This window comes from Aulonocara stuartgranti, assembly GCF_965226115.1.
Source record: "Aulonocara stuartgranti genome assembly, chromosome: 7".
Classification (NCBI taxonomy): Eukaryota; Metazoa; Chordata; class Actinopteri; order Cichliformes; family Cichlidae; genus Aulonocara; species Aulonocara stuartgranti.
In genome coordinates, this window is record NC_138945.1 from 57,832,118 (window position 1) to 57,852,175 (window position 20,058).

The following is a 20,058-nucleotide window of genomic DNA, read 5'->3' on the forward strand; positions in this document are numbered from 1 at the left end:
TTTTTGTTTTTGTCACAAAGAAGGAAAACAAAGACAGGAGAATGTATTTCCCTACACATTATAACATACAGTGTCTAAGGCAGGGATGTTAACACTCATTTTACACGGTGGGCCACATGCAGCCCACTTCGATCACTCAACCAGTGAAACTTCCTTTCCTGTCAGTGTAAAGAAGTTTAACTACACTAAATACACATTTAATCTCTGTGGTATCTTAATCTAATAAAAAAGCAGTGTAATTTCAACAACACATCTTAGTTTTTCTACATGATAGAAGTAAAGTGTATTAGCACAACTATTTGGGCTTAAATTCACAAAGAATGTCCCTTTCATTTAATTGTTTATCGGTTACTTAATTACTTTAATGTAGTATAAATGGCCATAGGGGAGGTCTTTATCACCAGGAAACGCTGTAAAACTTAAATACAGTTAAAAGTCCAATCCCTGTTTCCCCTCAATTTTCCAAACTGATGCAATGGGCCCCCAGGCCTAATGTTTGACACCCCTGATCAAAGGCATGTTATAGTAGGTTTTTGCAGTGTACCATGTGGTGCATATCATCATTTCAGAATATGCACCGCAGATCTGTCAGATCCCATCAAATCACACTTGTGTGTCAAACTGTGTGAGGATATTGTCTATACTGACCTCAGGTGTCAGATCTCATACTGCAGCGCTTCGTGCTGGAAAAAATCCCCCTCCTAACCAACAGTTATTGTGTTGCAGGGTGACGTTGGAGGTGAAAGGGTGCTGCAGAAGAAATGGACGACGTTCCTGAAGGCTCAGCTCTTGTGTTCTCTGCCCGATGACGGCTTTCCCTTCAACATAATCCAAGACATGTTTGTGCTCACACCCAGTCCGGAGGACTGGAAGAACACAGTGTTTTATGGAGTCTTCACCTCTCAGTGGTGAGAGCTTTTAAATCTTTTGATTAAGATAACAATGAAATAAATGTACAGACACCTTTAAGGTAATTATTTCACACACATGAGGGATTATAAAATGAAAAACAGTGGCATACCTGATTGTGTTTGTGAAGGCTGTGGAGATTTAAACCATTATGAACACCAGGAAGATCAAGACAAGCATCTTGATCTTACTCGTAACATTTAGATTACTAATTAAATATGTATTCAATCATGTTTCTCAATGATCTGTGATAGATGAGAATTGTTATTTAAAGATAAAATGTATGTATAAAATTTACTGTCAAGCAAAGAAGAGTGTAACAGGACTTAACTACCAGTTTTCCATCTGTTTTGGTGGATTTTCACTGTATTATCTCTATGTTTACGTACAGCTTTTTTCAAGGCTTTACAAGTTTGAAAGATTGTAATCATCTGTCAATTGTTTATGTCCTATAAAAGGTACAAAGGTGCATCAGGAAGCTCTGCAGTGTGCTCCTTCACTATGGACCAGGTAGAAAAGGCGTTCAACGGGCGATACCGTGAGGTTAACCGCGAAACCCAGCAGTGGTATACTTACAACCATCCGGTGCCAGAGCCTCGGCCTGGAGCGGTGAGTGCTTTCCTGCTGCCCTCTGCTGGAAAACCCAGTAGATACATCCTGCACATGTCACTACTCTGCACTGTGTCTCTTCAGCTGCATGAGGTCTCTAGGGCTACGTTCACACTGCAGGTCTTAATGCTCAATTCAGATTTTTTGATCAAATCCGATTTTTTTTGTCTGCTCGTTCACACTACAAATAAAATGCGACAGCAAACGTGCTCTAGTGTGAACGCTCAAAGCGGCCCACATGCGCAAAAGAAGATGTCACACACAACGCGCTCTGTTTAGACCCAGAGCAAACAATATTGTTTGACAGATGGCCCTTAATATAAAGACTTTGGACTTTACGTTTCCCAATTTTTGCTTCAAGTTATTTTGTTATTTACATAATAATGTAGATAACCTAATAATTATCCTTATTGCTGTTTTAGAGAGGAGCGGTGCTTCAAAGGATAGTTGCAGATTTCTGTCATAATCTGCAGATTATACAGTACAAATAAAATGTTAACGTTTCTCCAACGTTGTCTTCCCAGCAGTTTCACCGGATGGCCAGGAAGCGTTCGCGATGTCTTATCGGGCGCTTCTCCGGCGCTGATAATTGGCGTCTGTCTTGTGTCAGTGACATAAGATGGATTTAATGGAACTTGACCGTTCAAACAGCAGTCGCTTTCTGAAACATCGGATATGTATCGGATTCAGTACCACATACGAAAGTGACCCAGATCGGATTTGAAAATATCGGATTTGTGCCGTTCACACTGTCATACCAAGATCGGATATGGGTCGCATAGGGTCAAAAAAATCGGATTTGATGTGCTTTCGCCTGCAGTGTGAACGTAGCCTAGGTTGTTCCCATTTGTGACTGCTGATAGAGGCTTGATCAGATATCTTTTAGACAGGCATCACTCGTCTCCAGGTCCTAAACATGATTCTTATCAAACGACTGTAGGTTTAATTTCCTGACTTATCAAACTGAAATCACTGAAATGACCTGGTAATAAAATAAACACACAAAGAAGTGCTGTACAGCTGCTGCAGGTTTCATTATCCAGTGAACGTATGGGGAAAGCATGTAAAGCAGTATGTTTGTTGTGTTTTCCAGTGCATCACAAACGCTGCCAGAAAACAGGGCATCTCCTCCTCGTTGCTCATGCCAGACAAGGTGCTGAATTTTGTCAAAGACCACTTCCTGATGGACAGCGTGATCCGCAGCCAGCCTCTGCTACTCAAGCGCAATGTCCGCTACACGCAGATCGCCGTCCATCGTGTTCAAGCAGCTAAAAAGGTGTATAACGTGCTCTTCATTGGCACAGGTAAACAGCTCACCGCTCACAAACACTCTTCACCTGCACCCTTGTTTTATCTGACTTCACTTAAACTCTCTTCTCCAGATGATGGGAGACTTCATAAAGCCATTAACGTCAACAAGAAGATGCACATTATTGAAGAGATGGTGCTCTTCCGTGACTCTCAGCCGGTGCAGCACATTGAGCTGGACACTGAAAAGGTACACGTGGTGTTCGGAAAGAAAACGGTCCGATTTAATTCACAGCACTTTCTCATGGTTTAAACTAATGGGCTCAGTAAATTCATTTATTGGCAGTTTAGAGACTCCATGAGCCATTAAGAGTCGCAGCCTGCAGCGTACCCCGTGTTCAGTGAGCTAATTGCGTGCAACTTTCTCTCAGGGGATCTGCAGCTGGGGTTTTAACAGCTGGATTTGTGACACTTCCTGAATCCTGGCATGTGCTTCCATACATCAGGGCAAAGGAATTCCTTTTAAAATGGATGAAAGAAGTCTACCACATTTAGATCAGGGTCACAAAGAGAGGACTCTGGATGAAAATAGTAACCCAGTATCAGTATTTGGGGCACCTCCTGACTGTCCCCTTCTTTGTCATCTGTCATCCACAGGGTCAGCTCTATGTTTCTTCTTTCTCTGAACTGGTCGAGGTCTCAGTAGCTAACTGCACTAATTATCAGAGCTGTGGGGAGTGCATCCTCTCGAGGGATCCTTACTGTGCCTGGAATGGGAAGCAATGTGTAGATGTCAGACGTGCTACACCAAACAAGTACGTATCCCGCTGCACAATATTTATTTTAGCAGCCAAGGCTTTCTGTGATCATAAACTGTACATAAAAGGTTGAAGTCCTGTTTGAAACCTCAAATTTGGCAATTTCATTGTCACCATCTTGATGAACCAGGCATGAGGGATGCTCTACCCCGAATAATCATGTATTTTACTCTAAACAGGAAAACAATTTACCAAACAAGCATCATGTTGTATTAAATAAGACTGGAAACTAGCAATTAAGACTATAAACCCACTAGGAAACTGTTTAATCCGCTTTACAATCTTTTGTTTGTGCCCAGATTTGCCCCCTGCTCCACATGAGTAAGAACACGGGTTTAAAGATCTTTCACACTGGATTCACTTTTCAGGCCCAGGGGCTCTGTCCTTCTTTTATATTCAGTCTATGCCTGTGATATGCAAATATTAGATGAGAGAGTGCATTTAAAAAAAAAAAGAAGATTATGATTATTATTTATGGTTAATTGTATGTGTTTCAGTGCCTGGCGGCAGGATGTAGATGAAGCAGACACATCAGCTATTTGCAATAAGACTGCGGCAAGTCCACGGTTTGCCAGACCTCCACCTACACGTATGTGGCCTCCTCTTCTCTAAGATTTACAGAGCACTCTCCATTTCCGTGCTATGCCTCTCAAAATGAGAGTTGATTAAAAAAAACATTATTCTGTATCAGCCGTGTGGTACAGCCTTTTTTCACGCCATACCTGACTCATCTACGCTTTGACTTTCCGCAGGGATGTCGTCATGCCAGGTGATCATTATCCCAGCCAACACATTCAAAGTACTGCCCTGCAACCTGCGCTCTAATTTGGCTGAAAGGAAGTGGGAGTTCGGTGAGAGCGCAGGTCATTTCCATTACCCCAGCCCAGAGGGGGGACTGGTGGTGGTAGCTCAAGCGGACAAGCAGGAAACATACGAGTGCTGGTCAGTGGAGGAGGGCTTCAGACAGCTGCTGGCAAACTACTGTGTGAGAGGCGAAGCCAAGGAGGAGAGCACCACCTTGACAGGCCGTTCACGTACGCCGCAGATCTCACAGGAGGAAATCATCATCCTGCCAGGGGAGGCCCGCTCGCCGCAGATCAACACAAAGACCTACTGGAACGAGCTAATCGTTGTATGCGCCCTCCTGGTGTTTTCCCTGGTAGTCTTCTCCCTTTTTGTGGTTTACAGGAACCGTGACCACATGAAGTCCATGCTGAAGGAGGGAGAGTGCCCGAACATGCAGCAGAAGAAGCCCAGAATAGTGGGGAAACCCGCTGAAAACTTGCCGCTCAACGGCAACACAGTCACAACCTCAGCTTCGGATCACAAGGGGTACCAGACCCTTAATGACAACTACATCTGCAGCACTCCACCGCACGAGTGCTCGTCACCTGATAACAGCAAGAGCTTCTCTGAATCGGAGAAGAGGCCTCTGAACTTAAGAGAGAGCCACGTGGAGATTTCACCCACGTGCCCCCGGCCTCGAGTCCGGCTGGGCTCCGAGATTAAAGACTCTATAGTGTGAGGCAGGCTTCATGTTATATGGAGTGACTGCTTTTGAACTCAAAGGAAAGAGTGCACTTGTTGAGAAAGACAAAAACATAAGAGGGAAAAATCAGCACTCTCGTGGAGAGACTTTACATTACACAGATTTTGCACTCTCTCTCTCGCTCCTTTTTCTTTCTTTTTTAATTCTGTCGATGTGGTCCATGTGCGTTTTATTTCGTTTTCCTCTCACCCTCTTATTCAAGTGCATTTGAAGCACACTGAAGAAGCTCCGGCTCGCCTTCAGACTTTCACGTACGGCTCACGGGAATGTAACGAGCATTGACATGGCATCGTGACCACGATTTAGCGAACAGATTTCAGAGAGTTGCCTTTCACAGTCCGTCCATATGACATGCCGGTAATACTCTGAAAGGCAGAGTGATGCTCGAACACGACGCCTGACGCAGTGTTTGCTGATTTATTTTCATTCTGCGAGAGTTTAGCCTTCACTGAGGTTGTGCACTATGTACTGTACTGTAGCAAGGTAAAGCAGAATCCACACGAACAAGTCAAAGACAGGCAAGATATACATACATATATATTAAAAAAGTCCTGTAATGTTTCTTACAGGATAGCCTGTGTACATTCACACAAGTACACTCATTATTTTAGAGTTAATTCAAACACAGCAAGAACAAAGAAATCTGAAAAGATGAAAGCAGAAATGCAGAAACTCTTACCACCTCAATCACTGCACTCCAAGAAAAGAGAGAAATGTGCTTTTTAAGTATTGCCATCTTTACTAGGTATAAATATTTGTCTGATGACGACTGACTTTAAGTTGTTAGATTTGTCTTGGTTTTCTTTCACCAAATATGATAAAAGGGAAGGGAGGGGGACTCATTCCAGGTATTATCACGCTATTCTTCATGAGATAGGCAGTCTATGCAAAGCAAATAATGTGAAGTGGGGTAAACACCGAGAAACACCTCACCTTGAGACTGAGTAAGCACAAAGGTGTTGGCACTGTTAATTACTTTAGATACAGTGGCACTACAAACACACACCCACGCAAATAGACGCACACTCATTACACCGCAGTCGCAAGTATGCAAGAGATTTTAGCCATTTTGGTGCGTTTTCTGGAGAAAGATGATGCAGCTCTGAAAGGCTGGCGTGACAAAAACAGACGATAAAAGACGAGCGTCCGGAACGGTAATGTTAAATTTGCGGCAGGTCATTTATTGCAGCATGATGAAAGGTTATCAATATTTATTATCGTCATTATTAATATTATTATTATTATGTGGCCAATAGGTTATTTTATGGAGACATTTTTTCACAGCTGTTCTGTCACTGAATCATACTGAATCTAAAACAAACACCTAAAAATAATGTGATTTCAATAACACACCTGTAGACTGCCACCTTTGATATAAATATAAACTGAAGAGTGTTGATGAAGAAAACAGCCTCTTAGGTGGTTGTAAAGGCAACCATTAAGGCAATAACTCTCATTCTCATTCAGTAATAAACAGGGGAATTGTTCATTTTACTGATTTTTCTCGCTTTAATATAACTAAATCAGATGATTGCGTAACTTGAAAGCGTTTCTCATGTCATCCAATATTTTTTTATTCTTACTTGAGTATGGCTCTAGTATTGTGATCCAGCCAGCAAAATCAATACTTCACAACAACAACAACAACAGAAAAAATGCGTACCTGAAGGGAAGGCATATACATCGTGACTCAGAAAGCACAGGATTTGCACATCATGTTAGGAGCCTTAGTACACTGCAGGTTATGGATTTGGTTACAAATCTGCCTTGGGGGGAGGGGTGGGAATGGAGAATGCCTTCTGAAACAATAATCAAGAGATGTGCCTCTTGGGGATAATAAACTAACCAGGTAGTAGTGCTCTGGAGTCAAACGCTACACTGTAGGTGTGACAGGACTGGCCATACTTAAAAAAAAAAAAAAACGTCAAAACCGTGAATACGTGTAATTTAATTGTGTCAATGTTGTACAATACGTGCTCATGAGAGGTGTCGTTTTATTTTACATTTTTGTTAGGGTGGCTTCAAGCGCAGTCAGGGATTCTATTTTATTCTTAAACTGTAGTGCATAAATAACCACTGGCTGATTTTTCTTTTTTTTTTTAAATATTAAAAAAAATATAAGCATTAGTATTATATTACATTTCCTATAAATGGCACTGCAAAACTGAATTTCAAAGACTAGTCAGCTATATTCACTCATGCAATATGAAAGACTCATGCTTTGACTGTTATTAAAAACAACAAGTGGCAGCTTTTGGTGAAGCGGCTGTCATCAGAACAATATTAAATTTGCAAAGCGCAGAATAAATACGGCGTGGCAGTGATTTAGTCGAATATGTGCAGGTACTGAATATGTTTTTCTGTATTTGAATACAAGCCTACACTATTAATGCCACAGTGAAAGTATCGTCGTCTGCTCTCACTTATTGAACCACTATAGTCGGGCCTTCTTCTATTTGTGACAGTACAAGTTGCTCAGACTCTTGTCAACATGTATTGTAAGTAAACAAGTTTTTATGTAAAGTTGTTTTGTAAATTCAGCTGCCAATGTAAAAAATATTGTGAATTGTATTTTTTTGTATCATACATCACTACTGTTTTCTTTCTTTTTGTATTGTATATAAAAAGCACTTTATTTTAATTTTTCAAATAAAGATAAAATGGAGATTTTTGTTATTTGAAAGGCTCATGATTTCAGTAGGTTAACCATTTCCTTTCAGACAATGGTGCAGGTTTTTGCAAGAGCGTTGTAGTGGGAGACCTCAAATCTGGGTTTTAATGGGTCCATATGCAAGAAATTTTATTTTTTACCATCTAACATTTGATGCAAATACCAATTTGTATCATTTTCTGGTAGAAATTTGTTTATTTAACCTCCAGCTGGTTAAAAGGGAGCTTTCCTTTCCCACTGTTCCCAAGTGCTTGCTCATTAAGGGCTCATTTGATTATTGGGATTGTCCCTGTGTTATTGTAAGGTCTTTACCTCACAATATAAAGCGCGTTGAAGTGACTGTGAATCATGGCCCTAGGTCCGATTTAAATCGCCCCTCGCTCCTACCTTAAAATGTATTATTTATGGACTGCCATCATAAACAGAATAAACTGTAATTTCTTCTTTTACCGCATGGCGGCAGCACCATCTGATATGTTGCAAATAATAACTACATAAATGCTTTATAAACTCATACAATAGTAAGTGCCGTTCAAAATTAACCTGAGATACTGATATTCAGCAGCTTTACCAAGTTTCAGGTATTCCAGCTTGAGTTGGTACTAGGGCAACCAGGGAAACATCCCCCACACCATTATACCCCCATCAGCCTGAACCACTAATTACCAAGGAGGATGGATTCATGCTTTCATGTTGTTTACCCGAATTTCTGACTATACCATCTGAAAGTTGCTGCAAAAACAGAACAAAGCAATAGTTCCACTTTTCTCTTGTCTCATTTTGGTGACCCTGTGTGATTTATAGCCTTAGTTTTCTATTTGTGGCTGTCAGGAGCAGAGGTCGGTGTGATCCTTTGCTGCTGTAGCTCACCTGCTTGAAAATTCATCATGTTGGGCTCAGAGACGCTCTTCTGCATTACTTCGTCATAACATGGTTTATTTCCTGTTTTCATACTATTAGCTTGAAGCAGATATTTATCTTTCTTGGTACCTAAAACCATGTCATAGTCAAAGTCACTTAACTCACCCTTCTATATTCAGATACTCATTTTGAACTTTCACAATTGGTGCCTACATACCTAAATGCACTAAGTTGCTGCCATGTGATTGGCTGATTAGGAATGTTGTTATTTCAAGGAACACTTATTCTAAATAAGTGGCCAGTGACTTCAAAACGCTGCTGCAGTCCCAGCTGGAACAAACTGTGGGCCCCAACTCTGAGCACAGGTTACCGCTTTTCCTCTCAGGGTGTTGTCAGAAACTCTGCAAACCCAGCCAAACAATGGTGCGCAGGTTATCTGATAAAACTCTCACATGGAGCACACACACCTTAAAGGTAAACACAGGTAAGCACCTGCGTTGTCTGTTGTAGTTCTATTATATCACAGCGTCACTGCAAACATACATGACATCCAACTCCAGTCCAAGCCAAACGAGGAGGCACATTAGGGTCCATTGATTCGGCTGGTACCCGCCTACAGGCAGGTTTGGACCAATCCTCTACAGTAACTCTGAGACGATGGTGGGGGCTTTTATTTTGGCTCAAGTTTGTTAAATTCTAACATTTTCTGGATTATACTTTATTTTTAAACCAGTAACTATGGAGCGACCCAACCTTCGGAGATTATTCTCTGTTTGCGACGTGAACAAGTCCGGTAAGATCGAGTACGAGGACTTTACTGTAGTCTGCCGTGAGCTCAGCGTCCCTGAAACCGAGATCGGGACTCTGTTTGACAAGTTTGACCCGCACGAAGACGGATACATCGACTACAACAGGTTTTCCTCCAGGTTTCAGGAGGTTTCGGAGACTCTGGATCTGGCGTCTTTCGGCGCAGGGGCATCCCAAGCACAAGACTCCCCCTGGGAAGAGTTTGAAGACAAGGCAGATACGAAATCCATCCTTACCGAAAGGTAAACTCACATCCGGGAAGCTCCAGTTTGCTCTACCCGTATTCTGGCTGGAAATTACCTGGCCAGTGGTTACTGCTGCCCCACTGTTAGCTTTGTGCTGCACTGATTAGTCATGCGGTACAGGTGTGTACTGGAAGAATAAACAAGCTCACCCTTAAAAACGATATACAGCTTGAATGTAATCAAAAAACACTGGACGTTTATACTAAGATAATAAGTATATACCTACGTCCCATAACTTTTGTATCGTCACTGATGTCATCTTTCTTAGTGGCAGGGGCGTTTATAAAGGATTTTTAAATGGGGTGCCACTCGGAACCAAGAGGAAGCCGGAGGGAAGTACAGGAAATCAGAATATTTGTCAGAAAAACATGTGATGTATTAAAAACTGCTGACGCACATGAGTTCAAATAGTGGTTTATACTGAATAGGTTTCTTGCAAAGTGGTCAAAGTGGTAAAGTTCATTTTAAGTACTAAATATACCTAAAATGCCTAAAGTACTATGCACAATTATATTGCTGGACTATTACTGATTAACTGATATCAGGGCACTCAGTGAAAGACTTGGAAAAAAAAGAGACTTTGTTGCATTTGTGACTTTTTTTTTTCCAAGTTTTTATTTGTATGTAGGGTTGATGTTTAGGGGTTAGATCCCATGACTGGCTGGGAGAAATGTGTGTGGCTCTATGACTTAAAGGAGAGGTCAGGCCAGTTTATGGTTTGGATGTAAGTATATGGTTTCAGCAACGATGAAGTCTTAATTAATGCATAAATCATTTTAGCACCATCTGGCAATTTTCATTACTTACTATAATTGTATATGTTAAATATTATTATTATTATTATTATTATTATTATTATTATTATTATTATTAATAATAATAATAATAATAATAATAATAATAATAATAATAGAAATAATAATAATAGAAATAAATAGCTTTACATTAAATGGTATGAAATACAAAGTACAATATTTGTATAGAACATTCAAGGACATTTACTCAAAGTAAAATATTAGTATTTGTAATAAGTTACATTTCAGTATTGTATTATGTGACTCAACACTGTAGAAAGAAAAAAAGAAAACAATACAGAAAAATATAGTTTAAAAAATGCAACTATCTTTAAGCATAGCTCAGCTTGGCATTATATTTGTTACATTATTTCTAAATGGAAGTTTTCACAGTTTTCTCTAATGGTGATCAGTGACACACAGAAACCCAAACTGTTTTAGATCTGTATAGATCTTCTCCAAACCTAGAAAAGCTAGATTTTGCTATCTTGCTGTATACTAATGAGATCTAGAAACTTTTTTAACACTGAGAAAAATGTCCTAAACGTAGCTCTGTACACCACATCAGAGTAGATTTCAAACACTCAAGATACCGACTGATGTACTAAGTTTTATCTTTTAATTGAAGGGTTGAAATAGAAATTACAGCACTATTTTGTCAAAAGATGTTTACCTCTACCTTTTTGTTTCACCCATTTATTCCACAGTGGATATCCATCATGAATGGTCTGTTGCACTGCTTTCTCTTTCTGAAACGATCAACTTTTAACACCTATCTTTTAGCCCTCCAGGAGTTTATAATTTGCTGCTAAAACCATATTTTAGTCAAAATATGCAACTGAAAACATGTCAGTCAGCAGGTGGTTACTAACTGTTGTGTTGTCATAGTTTCAGGGAGCAGCTGGCCGATCTTTACAAGGCCATTCACTCCTCTGCAAACATGACTCTCCTGCAGCAGTATGAGGAACTCATCCACTCCCTGATCAGCCAAAGCCTGGACAGCAGACTTCAGTGTGAACAGCTTGAAACCAGTCTGAAGCGGTAAGAGCAACTGTCCTGCGTGTGGTCAGTAGATTTAGGAGGAGCTTGTAAAGTCAAATCAGTATATAACAATCAGCAGGAAGTCACAGCACATGGGTCCCAGTGATGATATGAGCAGATATGAAGTGGCTGCCCTCTTGTGGATGCAGTTCAAGTGCATTTTTAATGTGGTTTACTATCTAACTGCTGAAGCTGCTAAGTGCTTAACCCTCCGGTCTTCACTACTTTTGTCAGTGTGCAATTTGCATATTTTCTTAAGCTAATGTATTGTAATTGTTTTCCCCAAATGAGCTAGAGACACAACAGCAGAGTTAAATGTTTATTTGGGCAGACTGTGAATCTGTGCAGATTTCAACAGTTCTGATTAGTGGAGATCTAACTGCTAGTTGACCCTTCTGATGTTGCTGCAGTCTCATATGCCATCTGTCAGTTGGCTCATCAGTCACTGTTCTGAAATAGAAAAATAATAATAATAAAAGCACCTCTGTGATTTGGATTAGGGTGTTCTTAGTATAACACTGCCAGTGGTTTGCATACACAAGGTCTTCCTCTATCCTTCTCTGACATGGGTGTCAAACTGTGCTTCTGAATCGCATCCTGACACAAAAACTTCCTTTTATACAACAAAGTCTTTTTGTGAGATATTCAACCACTTTTACATTCAGATCATTTAAAGTTTTGAAGTATTTTATGCTGTGTTGCAGGTATGGCGAGCTCTAAATACCACCGATTCCTGTACTCGCCAAATGAGGGGATTGTGAGGGGCTTTTTTGTGCTTTGTTTGAAGACGCTAATCCTAAATTTAAAGAAATCATCTTTTTTAGGTTCAATTCTCTTCTGTGTAGAGCCTGTCCATGCATCATGCTGCTGCTCCACTGAATGCCAAACTTTCCTGCAGCTCCTTTGTTTTATTTATGTAGTGCTAAATCACAACAAGAGTTGCCTGAAGGATTTTTGTAAGGTAAATCCCCAACACTAATAAAGAGAAAACCCCCTATGAGCAAGCACTTAGTGTCAGTGGGAAGAAAAAACTCCTTTTTAATAGGAAGACAGGATAAAAGACACACTGTGTAAGCGAGCCAGAGACGAATAAAAACTAATAATTGAATGCAAGGTGGTTCATAAATACATGGAGAGTGAAAGTGGGTGAGTGAAGAAATATTGCACCATGGGCAACACCCATCAGCCGAGACTTAACTATCTCAGCTTTTTCCCCTTTGTTTATCTGCTCCGTAAATGTGCAGCTTTATCTGATGTTTTTCTTAGTAGTGACACTCGTAGGTGTGAACCTGAGTTCGAATGGTTGTCTGTCTCTATGTGTTAGGGATAGGCTCCAGCCCCCCTGCAACCCTGACCTGGATAAGCAGAAGAAGATGGATGTTTTTACAAAAAAGTTGATGCTGCTTAAGGTCTACAACCACTCCTGATTGCTTACTTTGAGTAGCCAAACAGTGACTTTTAGTAGTTTGTGTCTTAAAGGGTTAATCAAGGTTTGACTTCAGCCTTTTTAATAATTTCCTGTAAAGACAGTCTGTTAAGCCATGGAATCTCTGTCATAACAAACAAAAGTGAGTGTGTCTCTAAGAGCTTTGTGTGCTTCACTAACTGCATGGAATGGGAAAGTTAACATTCCTTTCTCAAGGAAGTAGGAAGACTAAAATTTGCTGCCCTTCCCAGTCGTTTAATTGTTTCATAGCTTGGGTATTTCCATCTGTTTCCATTAGTTGTATCTATAAAGTAACCTTTTCCCCACATAAAGTAGAATAAATGTGTGTGGGCATCTAATTAAGAAACTCCACTGGCAGTAATCAGTACCTCAGTAGCAATCACCTGGGGAGTCTTGTTTTGAAATTCTGTCCCTCCCTCGACTCTGGTTGGCTCACGTGTTGTCTGAGCTGAAGAGCGAAGCCACAAGTGTAGCAGGTTTCAAGTCAAATCAGTCAGCTAGATCAAATAAATGGACTCTTCTGGTTTTATGTGCTGCTCATTTTTGTATTCGGATTGCTGTTGGAGGATCTGCTTTGACTGAGCGTGCTTGAAGGATGGACTCAAACAGACTTTTCTGTTCAAACAGAGCCGAGGGCTTAAATCACAGTCAGCTGACAGAGCTGGAGGACGATATACAACAACATCTCGCTAGGACGGAGGAGAGGGCGAGAGACGAGGTGAGTGGAATAGCTGCAGGGTTCATAGTATGTGAAGCGTTGCTCCTGTGATTTACTTCAATACTTAGAAGTTAAACGTAAGAAATTTCATCATGAAAGGCAGCATATTTAATCAATAAACAGCACGCAGACAAGTGGACTAAATGATTGCATTTGATTCCCTGTTGAAGTGGAAAGATTGCACTCATTCCTCAGTGTTTCATGTGAGCTACCTGCAAATTTGTGGCACAGCCCACAGCAGCTAGTTACATGTGTTTTCACAAAGAGCCTCTGTAAAGTCACAGGAAAGCCCCTCTTCAAGGCCTGAGCTGGCCTGCACTTCTAACTGCTTCGGTTTCACAGGAGAGAAAGAAAATGGAAGAAATTATGGCCGGCTTGCAGAGGAGGCATGAGAATGAAGTTGCAGACCTGCATGCCAGTGTGGAAAGACTGTTAAAGGTAGGTTGTTGTTTTTTTTCGTATTTCACAGACAGCTGTCTACTTTGTTCCCCCATGATCTTCTCTAACAACATACAAAAAGAGAAGAAAGCCTCTGTATCTGAAAAGCAACACACAAGCTCTTGTAGGATGTCTAGCTGCTGCTTCTTGCTTTCTGGGAAAGTGTGATGGACCATGCAGACAGATAAAGTCTGCTCACTACCTTTCATCCAGAAATGACAGCATTTCCAGAAAATGTCAAGATTTCGCTTAAAAACAAGACTTTTTACTGGTGCATTTTGCTTCTCCGTTCACATTAGACGTAGCAGAAAATGTAATGTAAACATACACATTTGTGGTTAGCTATACAATAAGTTAGCCTTGGTGATTTGAATAGTGAATAAAAATACAGAGGAAAGATGAATTGAATAAAGGAGGAGACAAAAAAAGAGGGAAAGCATAATTAAGAGAGAGTTGTGTGTATTTTGGAGACTAGCTGCGCTCATTCTAAGGCTTCATATTACGTGCATTAACATAGATGTAAAAGCACACATTGTATAGACACTACCTGTACTGTTCAATCGAACCATGCTGGAGGCATTTAAATGCATAGAGTAAAGGAGGCATAACAAGTGAAGCCAGAAATTCACTCCACACCCATTTAAAGCAGGAACTGGCCAAAACCTTTTTTTTTTTTTTTTTTTTGGCTTCTTGTAGCGAGTTGTCCCTGTGTCATGGCAAACAGTGATTGCCAGTGTCTGCTGAAAATGATCGACTTTAAAGTGTTGTAAAGCACTTGTTGTCATAATTTGTCAGACATATCTCACGGGAGTTATGTATATGTGTGATTTTTAACTTTCCTGTCACAAGTTAGAAGCTGACATCAGTTTTTGGATTTTTAGATCTGCTTTTAATTATCCTGGCAAAAAGACTCGCTGAGATAAAAACAAATCTTTTTTTAAAGAGAGGTGTGGCAAAGAGGGAACGAGAAACTGCAACAAATATAACAGTTCTATGAAAATATTTCAACTGGCAAAAAGGACTGACCTGATATAGAATATAGAACAGAGCAAGTTTGATAATGCAGAGTCATAAGGATGCCTGCAAAACGGGTCATTTAAAAACGAAAAAAACACTATGTGTAACCCCTTTATGTTGACTACAGCCTATTCACAGCCAAGCGTTTTTTGATTAAACACATGAAGCAGCTCTTTGCAAAAATATCAGTTAGTGTTACAGTACCCAGCTGTTTAAAAGCCTTTAAGAAGCTACAGCGTCACAAAAATGCACCTCTATGTGGCTTACTGTAGTTCATCTACAGGCCACACTAGCATTTTGGTGTCCACAATGCAAAAATATGATTGCCACCTCATGCAGCATATGTTGTGTCAGACAAATTTCCAGTGTCTGTGACTATTGTGGATGGTGACCAACATCAGCCCGGTCAAATAAAGACTCTCTGATGATTCACTTAAGCCGTTTTGAATTTAAACCTTCAGCAGAAGTCATCTTAAAAACATCTACTTAAGTTTTTGACAGTAATTCCTGGTTAATAATTTCCTATCAACGAGGAAGACGAGACATTATTACGTGAACTTGCAAAGTAAACAAAACAATGCAATTAGGTTATTATGTAAGACATGTAATTGGAGTACTGTGTAGCTTTAATAGTAAGACTCCTCTGTATTGCAATAGTACCAAATGTCTGCTTGGCACATACAGTATAGTGGAAGCAGTTGGTTTCCTTGTCCTGTAGATGGTGAACGTGATAGATCAGCTGCTCTTACACAGCGTTAACTTATTGTGAGCATACAGTTTGATGGATATAAGATGGTACGTTTCAAGAGATTGGAGGCAAGTCTGTGTGTTTAAAGTAATTTAGAAACACTGTTGAGTGTTTCTAAATCGCAGCATCAGGTCATTTTAAACTGTAAAACATCCTGTTTGCTACAAATGAGTTGCAATTCTCTTAAAAATCATCCTTTATTTAAATGTTTTGAACTTTATATATAAAAATGTCTAAACTCTGAACTGCTGGTGTTTCATTCTTTCACAATAAAAGATCTGGTGGCTGTTACTTTGTATTTTGGCTTTTCTTTGCTTCATATAATTAAAATGTAAAACTGTTTAACCAAATCTTAATGTAACTGCTTTTGTTTTTTTTAATTGATTTAAGAGTAAAGAAGACTCTGAACTGAACCATTCAAAGGAAGAGATGCTCAGACTGAGCGGACAAATCAGCAATCTCTCACACGTAAGTCAAACTACAAGATTAGTCCAGTAAATCCCAAAATGTTTTTATCTTTATTTTTATGTTGTCATTGACCGAATCTCCTCACAGGAGAACGAGCAGCTACGCGGCTCTCTTCTGCAAGCCCAGACAAACATCGCCATCCTGCACTCAGAGCTGGACAAGCTGAAGAACGTGTATGCGGATCAGAAAGCTCAACATGAACGGTAAAGCTATTGTCAGACCTGACCTGACGATTCTGACGCTCAGAAACCACAATCCATATAAGGTGTGTGCGTCCTTTCACAGAGAAACGGAAGATTTGAAGAGGATGGCTATGGAATACCAGTCGTACTCCAGTCAGATTCAGATTCTCCAGTAAGTCTGCCTTTAAGCTCATAATAATGTGTTTATGCTGACTTTTTAAAACAATAATGTAATGACTCTAGTCAGTACTTTCAAGCTCTTCTACGTGAGTAAATAAAGCGCACAGGTTTGACAGTGTCACTCCTGTTTGACATTTATGAGCTCTATATAAACAACATGAACTTGGATTTGAGAATCCAAGTTCATGCAAATATTTATTGCTCTCCCTACGATGTAATAGAAGAGCCAAGTACCTCCTAAATGCCTCTAATCTTTCTAATCTAGTTGTATGAGTCTGCCACTTATCTGGACTAACTGGGGGTAACAGAATAGTGGGATTTTTGCTATTTGCATAATGACTGATTTTATTAGTTAAATGGTAAAACCTTTAAGGCAGACTAATGTGAACGCTCGTGTGCTGTCTCACTGTGAATTCACTGGACAGCTACTAAAGTGGCCAAAGGTATGCCGCTCCTGGGGATGTTGCGTGCTTGTTTAAATTATGTCTTTAGAATAAAAACTACACATAAATAGTAGCATTGACTGACCATTTATAAGGAGTGTTTGACTGCTTGACAATCCCATACAGTAAAGTAAGGAAGTGCAATAATTGTATGTATATGCGACTCTCACGTATTTCCTTAAATGCATCATTAGGGAACTGAATAAAAAGCTGTATGACAGTAATGACGACCTGCGCTCGGTATTGGCAAGTGAAGCAGTTGCAGCTAAAAGAAGGGTAAGTCTCTTTTGTTCTAATAGCATGTTTCCCTATACCCTCTGGCTCTGTCAGGTAGAAGCTCACAGTCAACTGTTTTCATGAGTTTAAGGTGTTTTTTTTCTCCCTGACTTTCCTAATCTGCTCAACAGCTGTCTCCCCAAAATGAAATCCCAGCCAGGAGAATGAAACCCCTCCGACAGAGCACGCTCAACCATAGCGGGTATATAAAGATTTTTACACACCTGTATGCCTCTACCGATTGATGTCTACGCACTTAAGTGTCACATCTAAAGCCATAGTTTGCGTCGGGTGTTTTCGTACAGCTTGGAGGTCCCGAGCAAACTGACCTACTCTCATGTGGCCACCTGGGCCGATAAATACCTGGACAGTGGGGTCTCCCTGCCGATGGACACAGCTGAGAGCTCGGGCAGTGACTACGACAGCGACGACAGCAGAAGCTCGGTGGAAACTGTGCACTTCAGTTACTCGTGTGTCCCATCTGACATGGAGGTGGGGGACAGGTCCAGGATCGCTCGATGCCAATATGCTCCTCTGCTCTCGGGACATTGAATTTGTGTTTTTCTTACAGATATCACAAGTGAAATCTGAAGCTGCCGTGTCAATGGCTCCGAGTATGGCCACCTCCATCGCTTCTTCCCTACGAAGACGTTTATCTGCCTTTTCTCCAAAGGTAAACCGGTTCTTGATTTAACGTTTTTGCATTCCCACTTTTCCTTTGGTTTCTTCTTTGGTGTTGTGTTTAGCGTTGCTCTTTCTTGTAATTTTGTATTGATTAAAATTTTAGTTTTGTGTGCTGCGTAGTCTCATTTCTGAAAGGTAACTAAATGATGCTTGCTTTATATGGTCAGTGTTGGGTAACCTTGTTATCTTATGCTCCCTTTAAGCAGCCGTTGGAAGCAGACATGGAAGCATGTGATGAGCCCACCCAGATGTACCGCCTGGTTTTAGCGGGAGACGCAGGAGCGGGGAAGTCCAGCTTCCTGCTGAGATTGACCCTTAACGAGTTCAGAGATGATATTCAGACAACACTGGGTGCGTGCCATGGCAAACATATCTTTTGATTAAACACTGGCACTCGCTTGAGCTCAGAGATATAAATCTGCTTTTCTTTTCTTTTTTTCCCCAGGGGTTGATTTCCAAATGAAGAGGATGTTGGTGGATGGCGAGAAGACAAATCTGCAGATCTGGGACACAGCGGGGCAGGAGAGGTACAGCACCTCCATGAGAACCGTTTAATGAAAACTGAAAATGTGGTGCTATCATTTTGGTTCTAACACATGTAAACCTCTTTAATTATTGACTCAATTAAAAGACACTAGAGTAAAATGAGTTTTTATGTTTATTTTAGGTTTCGTAGTATTGCCAGGTCTTACTTCCGTAAAGCTCACGGAGTCCTGCTCCTCTATGACGTGACTTCAGAAAGCAGCTTCCTTAACGTCAGAGCATGGGTGGATCAGATTCAGGTAACTGCAGTGGTGACGATCAGTTGTTGAAAAGATGACAAAAGAAGCACTATTTAAAAACTAGGAACAGAATTTATCGTCTGCTTTGTTTCTATTAAGGAGTCAGCGGAGGAGAAAATACCCATGTGTGTTATTGGAAACAAGGTGGACCTCCGAGGGGAGCTTCCTGAGGGAAGCTGTGTGAGCAGTTTGCACGGTGAAAAGTTGGCCAAGGTGTGTTATTTTATTTTATTTTTTTTCTCCATTTCACCTAGTGGAAAAGTATTTATACAGACACCTGGCGTCTAAGGTGTCTAAGTAAACTGAATGCACTCAGGGATGTCGGTGCTTTGCTTGTAGACGTACGGTGCCTTGTTCTGCGAAACGAGTGCCAAAGAGGGTACAAACATCACAGAGGCTGTGCTTCATCTGGCAAGGTAGGAGGTCAGAGAGAGAGAGTTTGAGTTAATTTCTTTGCTCGTTTTTTGCTTGGTAACCCGTGGCAACACTCCTGCCTTTTTACTTTCACACAGAGAAGTGAAGAAAAATGTCAAACTGAGGCCGCAGTCAGACTCTCAGGTCAGACTGAATCAAATCAGCCCAAAGAAAACTCTTAACAACTGCTGTGGACTGTAGACGACTCATGTCTGTACAGAGCAACGAAGGACAATGTGCTACTTTTATTTAATAAATGTCAAATTTTAAAAACTGTTATATGAAGGTTTCTATTGTGGGAATATTGCACATGTGCAAATATAAATGTACAACATTATATTTCTTTTAAAAAGTTTTATTTATTTGGTAGGTTATTTTATAAAATAAGCAACAGTGTTTACATTTTGATTTAATGTAAGTATTTTAACTGTAACTGCCAGATACACAAACACTTTTTTTCGATCAATGCACTATTTTTTTCCCCCCCAGATTTCTTTTCTAGAGTTGCATAAGAGGGGGAAAAATATTAAATTTTTTTGTTTTCATCGTCACTGTAAGCAATACTACATTGCGGGTTTATCGCTTGTACTAATTGAAGGATTTATCTGTGTGTAAATAAAACTGCTTGTAACTGGGTTTTTTCTTTACAAAAGTCTCACATCCACTAATTTTTTGGGGGTTTTTTGTTGAACATCTGTGATAGCGGAAC

The 20,058-nt window shown here is 40.3% G+C and overlaps 2 protein-coding genes across 10 annotated transcripts in view; both read left to right on the forward strand.

Moving 5' to 3' along the window:
- Positions 1 to 7,809, forward strand: part of sema4ba (sema domain, immunoglobulin domain (Ig), transmembrane domain (TM) and short cytoplasmic domain, (semaphorin) 4Ba) — an 82,019-nt gene extending 74,210 nt beyond the window's left edge. For all 6 annotated transcript variants that reach the window (XM_082541784.1, XM_082541783.1, XM_082541786.1 and 3 more), the window contains 7 exons: positions 727 to 908; positions 1,368 to 1,518; positions 2,612 to 2,822; positions 2,901 to 3,016; positions 3,424 to 3,581; positions 4,082 to 4,173; positions 4,337 to 7,809. In XM_082541784.1, coding sequence (XP_082397910.1) covers positions 727 to 908; positions 1,368 to 1,518; positions 2,612 to 2,822; positions 2,901 to 3,016; positions 3,424 to 3,581; positions 4,082 to 4,173; positions 4,337 to 5,109 — 1,683 coding nt within the window. In that variant the 3' untranslated portion in view covers positions 5,110 to 7,809. The remainder of the gene's footprint in view (positions 1 to 726; positions 909 to 1,367; positions 1,519 to 2,611; positions 2,823 to 2,900; positions 3,017 to 3,423; positions 3,582 to 4,081; positions 4,174 to 4,336) is intronic.
- Positions 7,810 to 8,980: 1,171 nt separating this feature from the next.
- Positions 8,981 to 19,991, forward strand: rasef2 (RAS and EF-hand domain containing 2). Of its 4 annotated transcripts, none has more exons than XM_082541792.1 (18): positions 8,981 to 9,149; positions 9,399 to 9,714; positions 11,400 to 11,552; positions 13,627 to 13,717; positions 14,060 to 14,155; positions 16,311 to 16,388; positions 16,476 to 16,591; positions 16,674 to 16,742; positions 17,388 to 17,469; positions 17,601 to 17,671; positions 17,775 to 17,961; positions 18,041 to 18,142; positions 18,357 to 18,504; positions 18,599 to 18,680; positions 18,821 to 18,935; positions 19,038 to 19,148; positions 19,275 to 19,351; positions 19,448 to 19,991. In XM_082541792.1, exons 1-18 carry the CDS (start codon positions 9,086 to 9,088, stop codon positions 19,548 to 19,550), a joined length of 2,061 nt encoding a protein of 686 aa, XP_082397918.1. In that variant the 5' UTR covers positions 8,981 to 9,085; the 3' UTR covers positions 19,551 to 19,991. The 4 variants fall into 4 exon arrangements, with proteins under 4 accessions (XP_082397918.1, XP_082397916.1, XP_082397917.1 ...); XM_082541790.1 differs by having other exon boundaries at positions 8,982 to 9,149; positions 19,035 to 19,148; XM_082541791.1 differs by having other exon boundaries at positions 8,982 to 9,149; positions 18,360 to 18,504; positions 19,035 to 19,148.
- Positions 19,992 to 20,058: the final 67 nt, after the last annotated feature.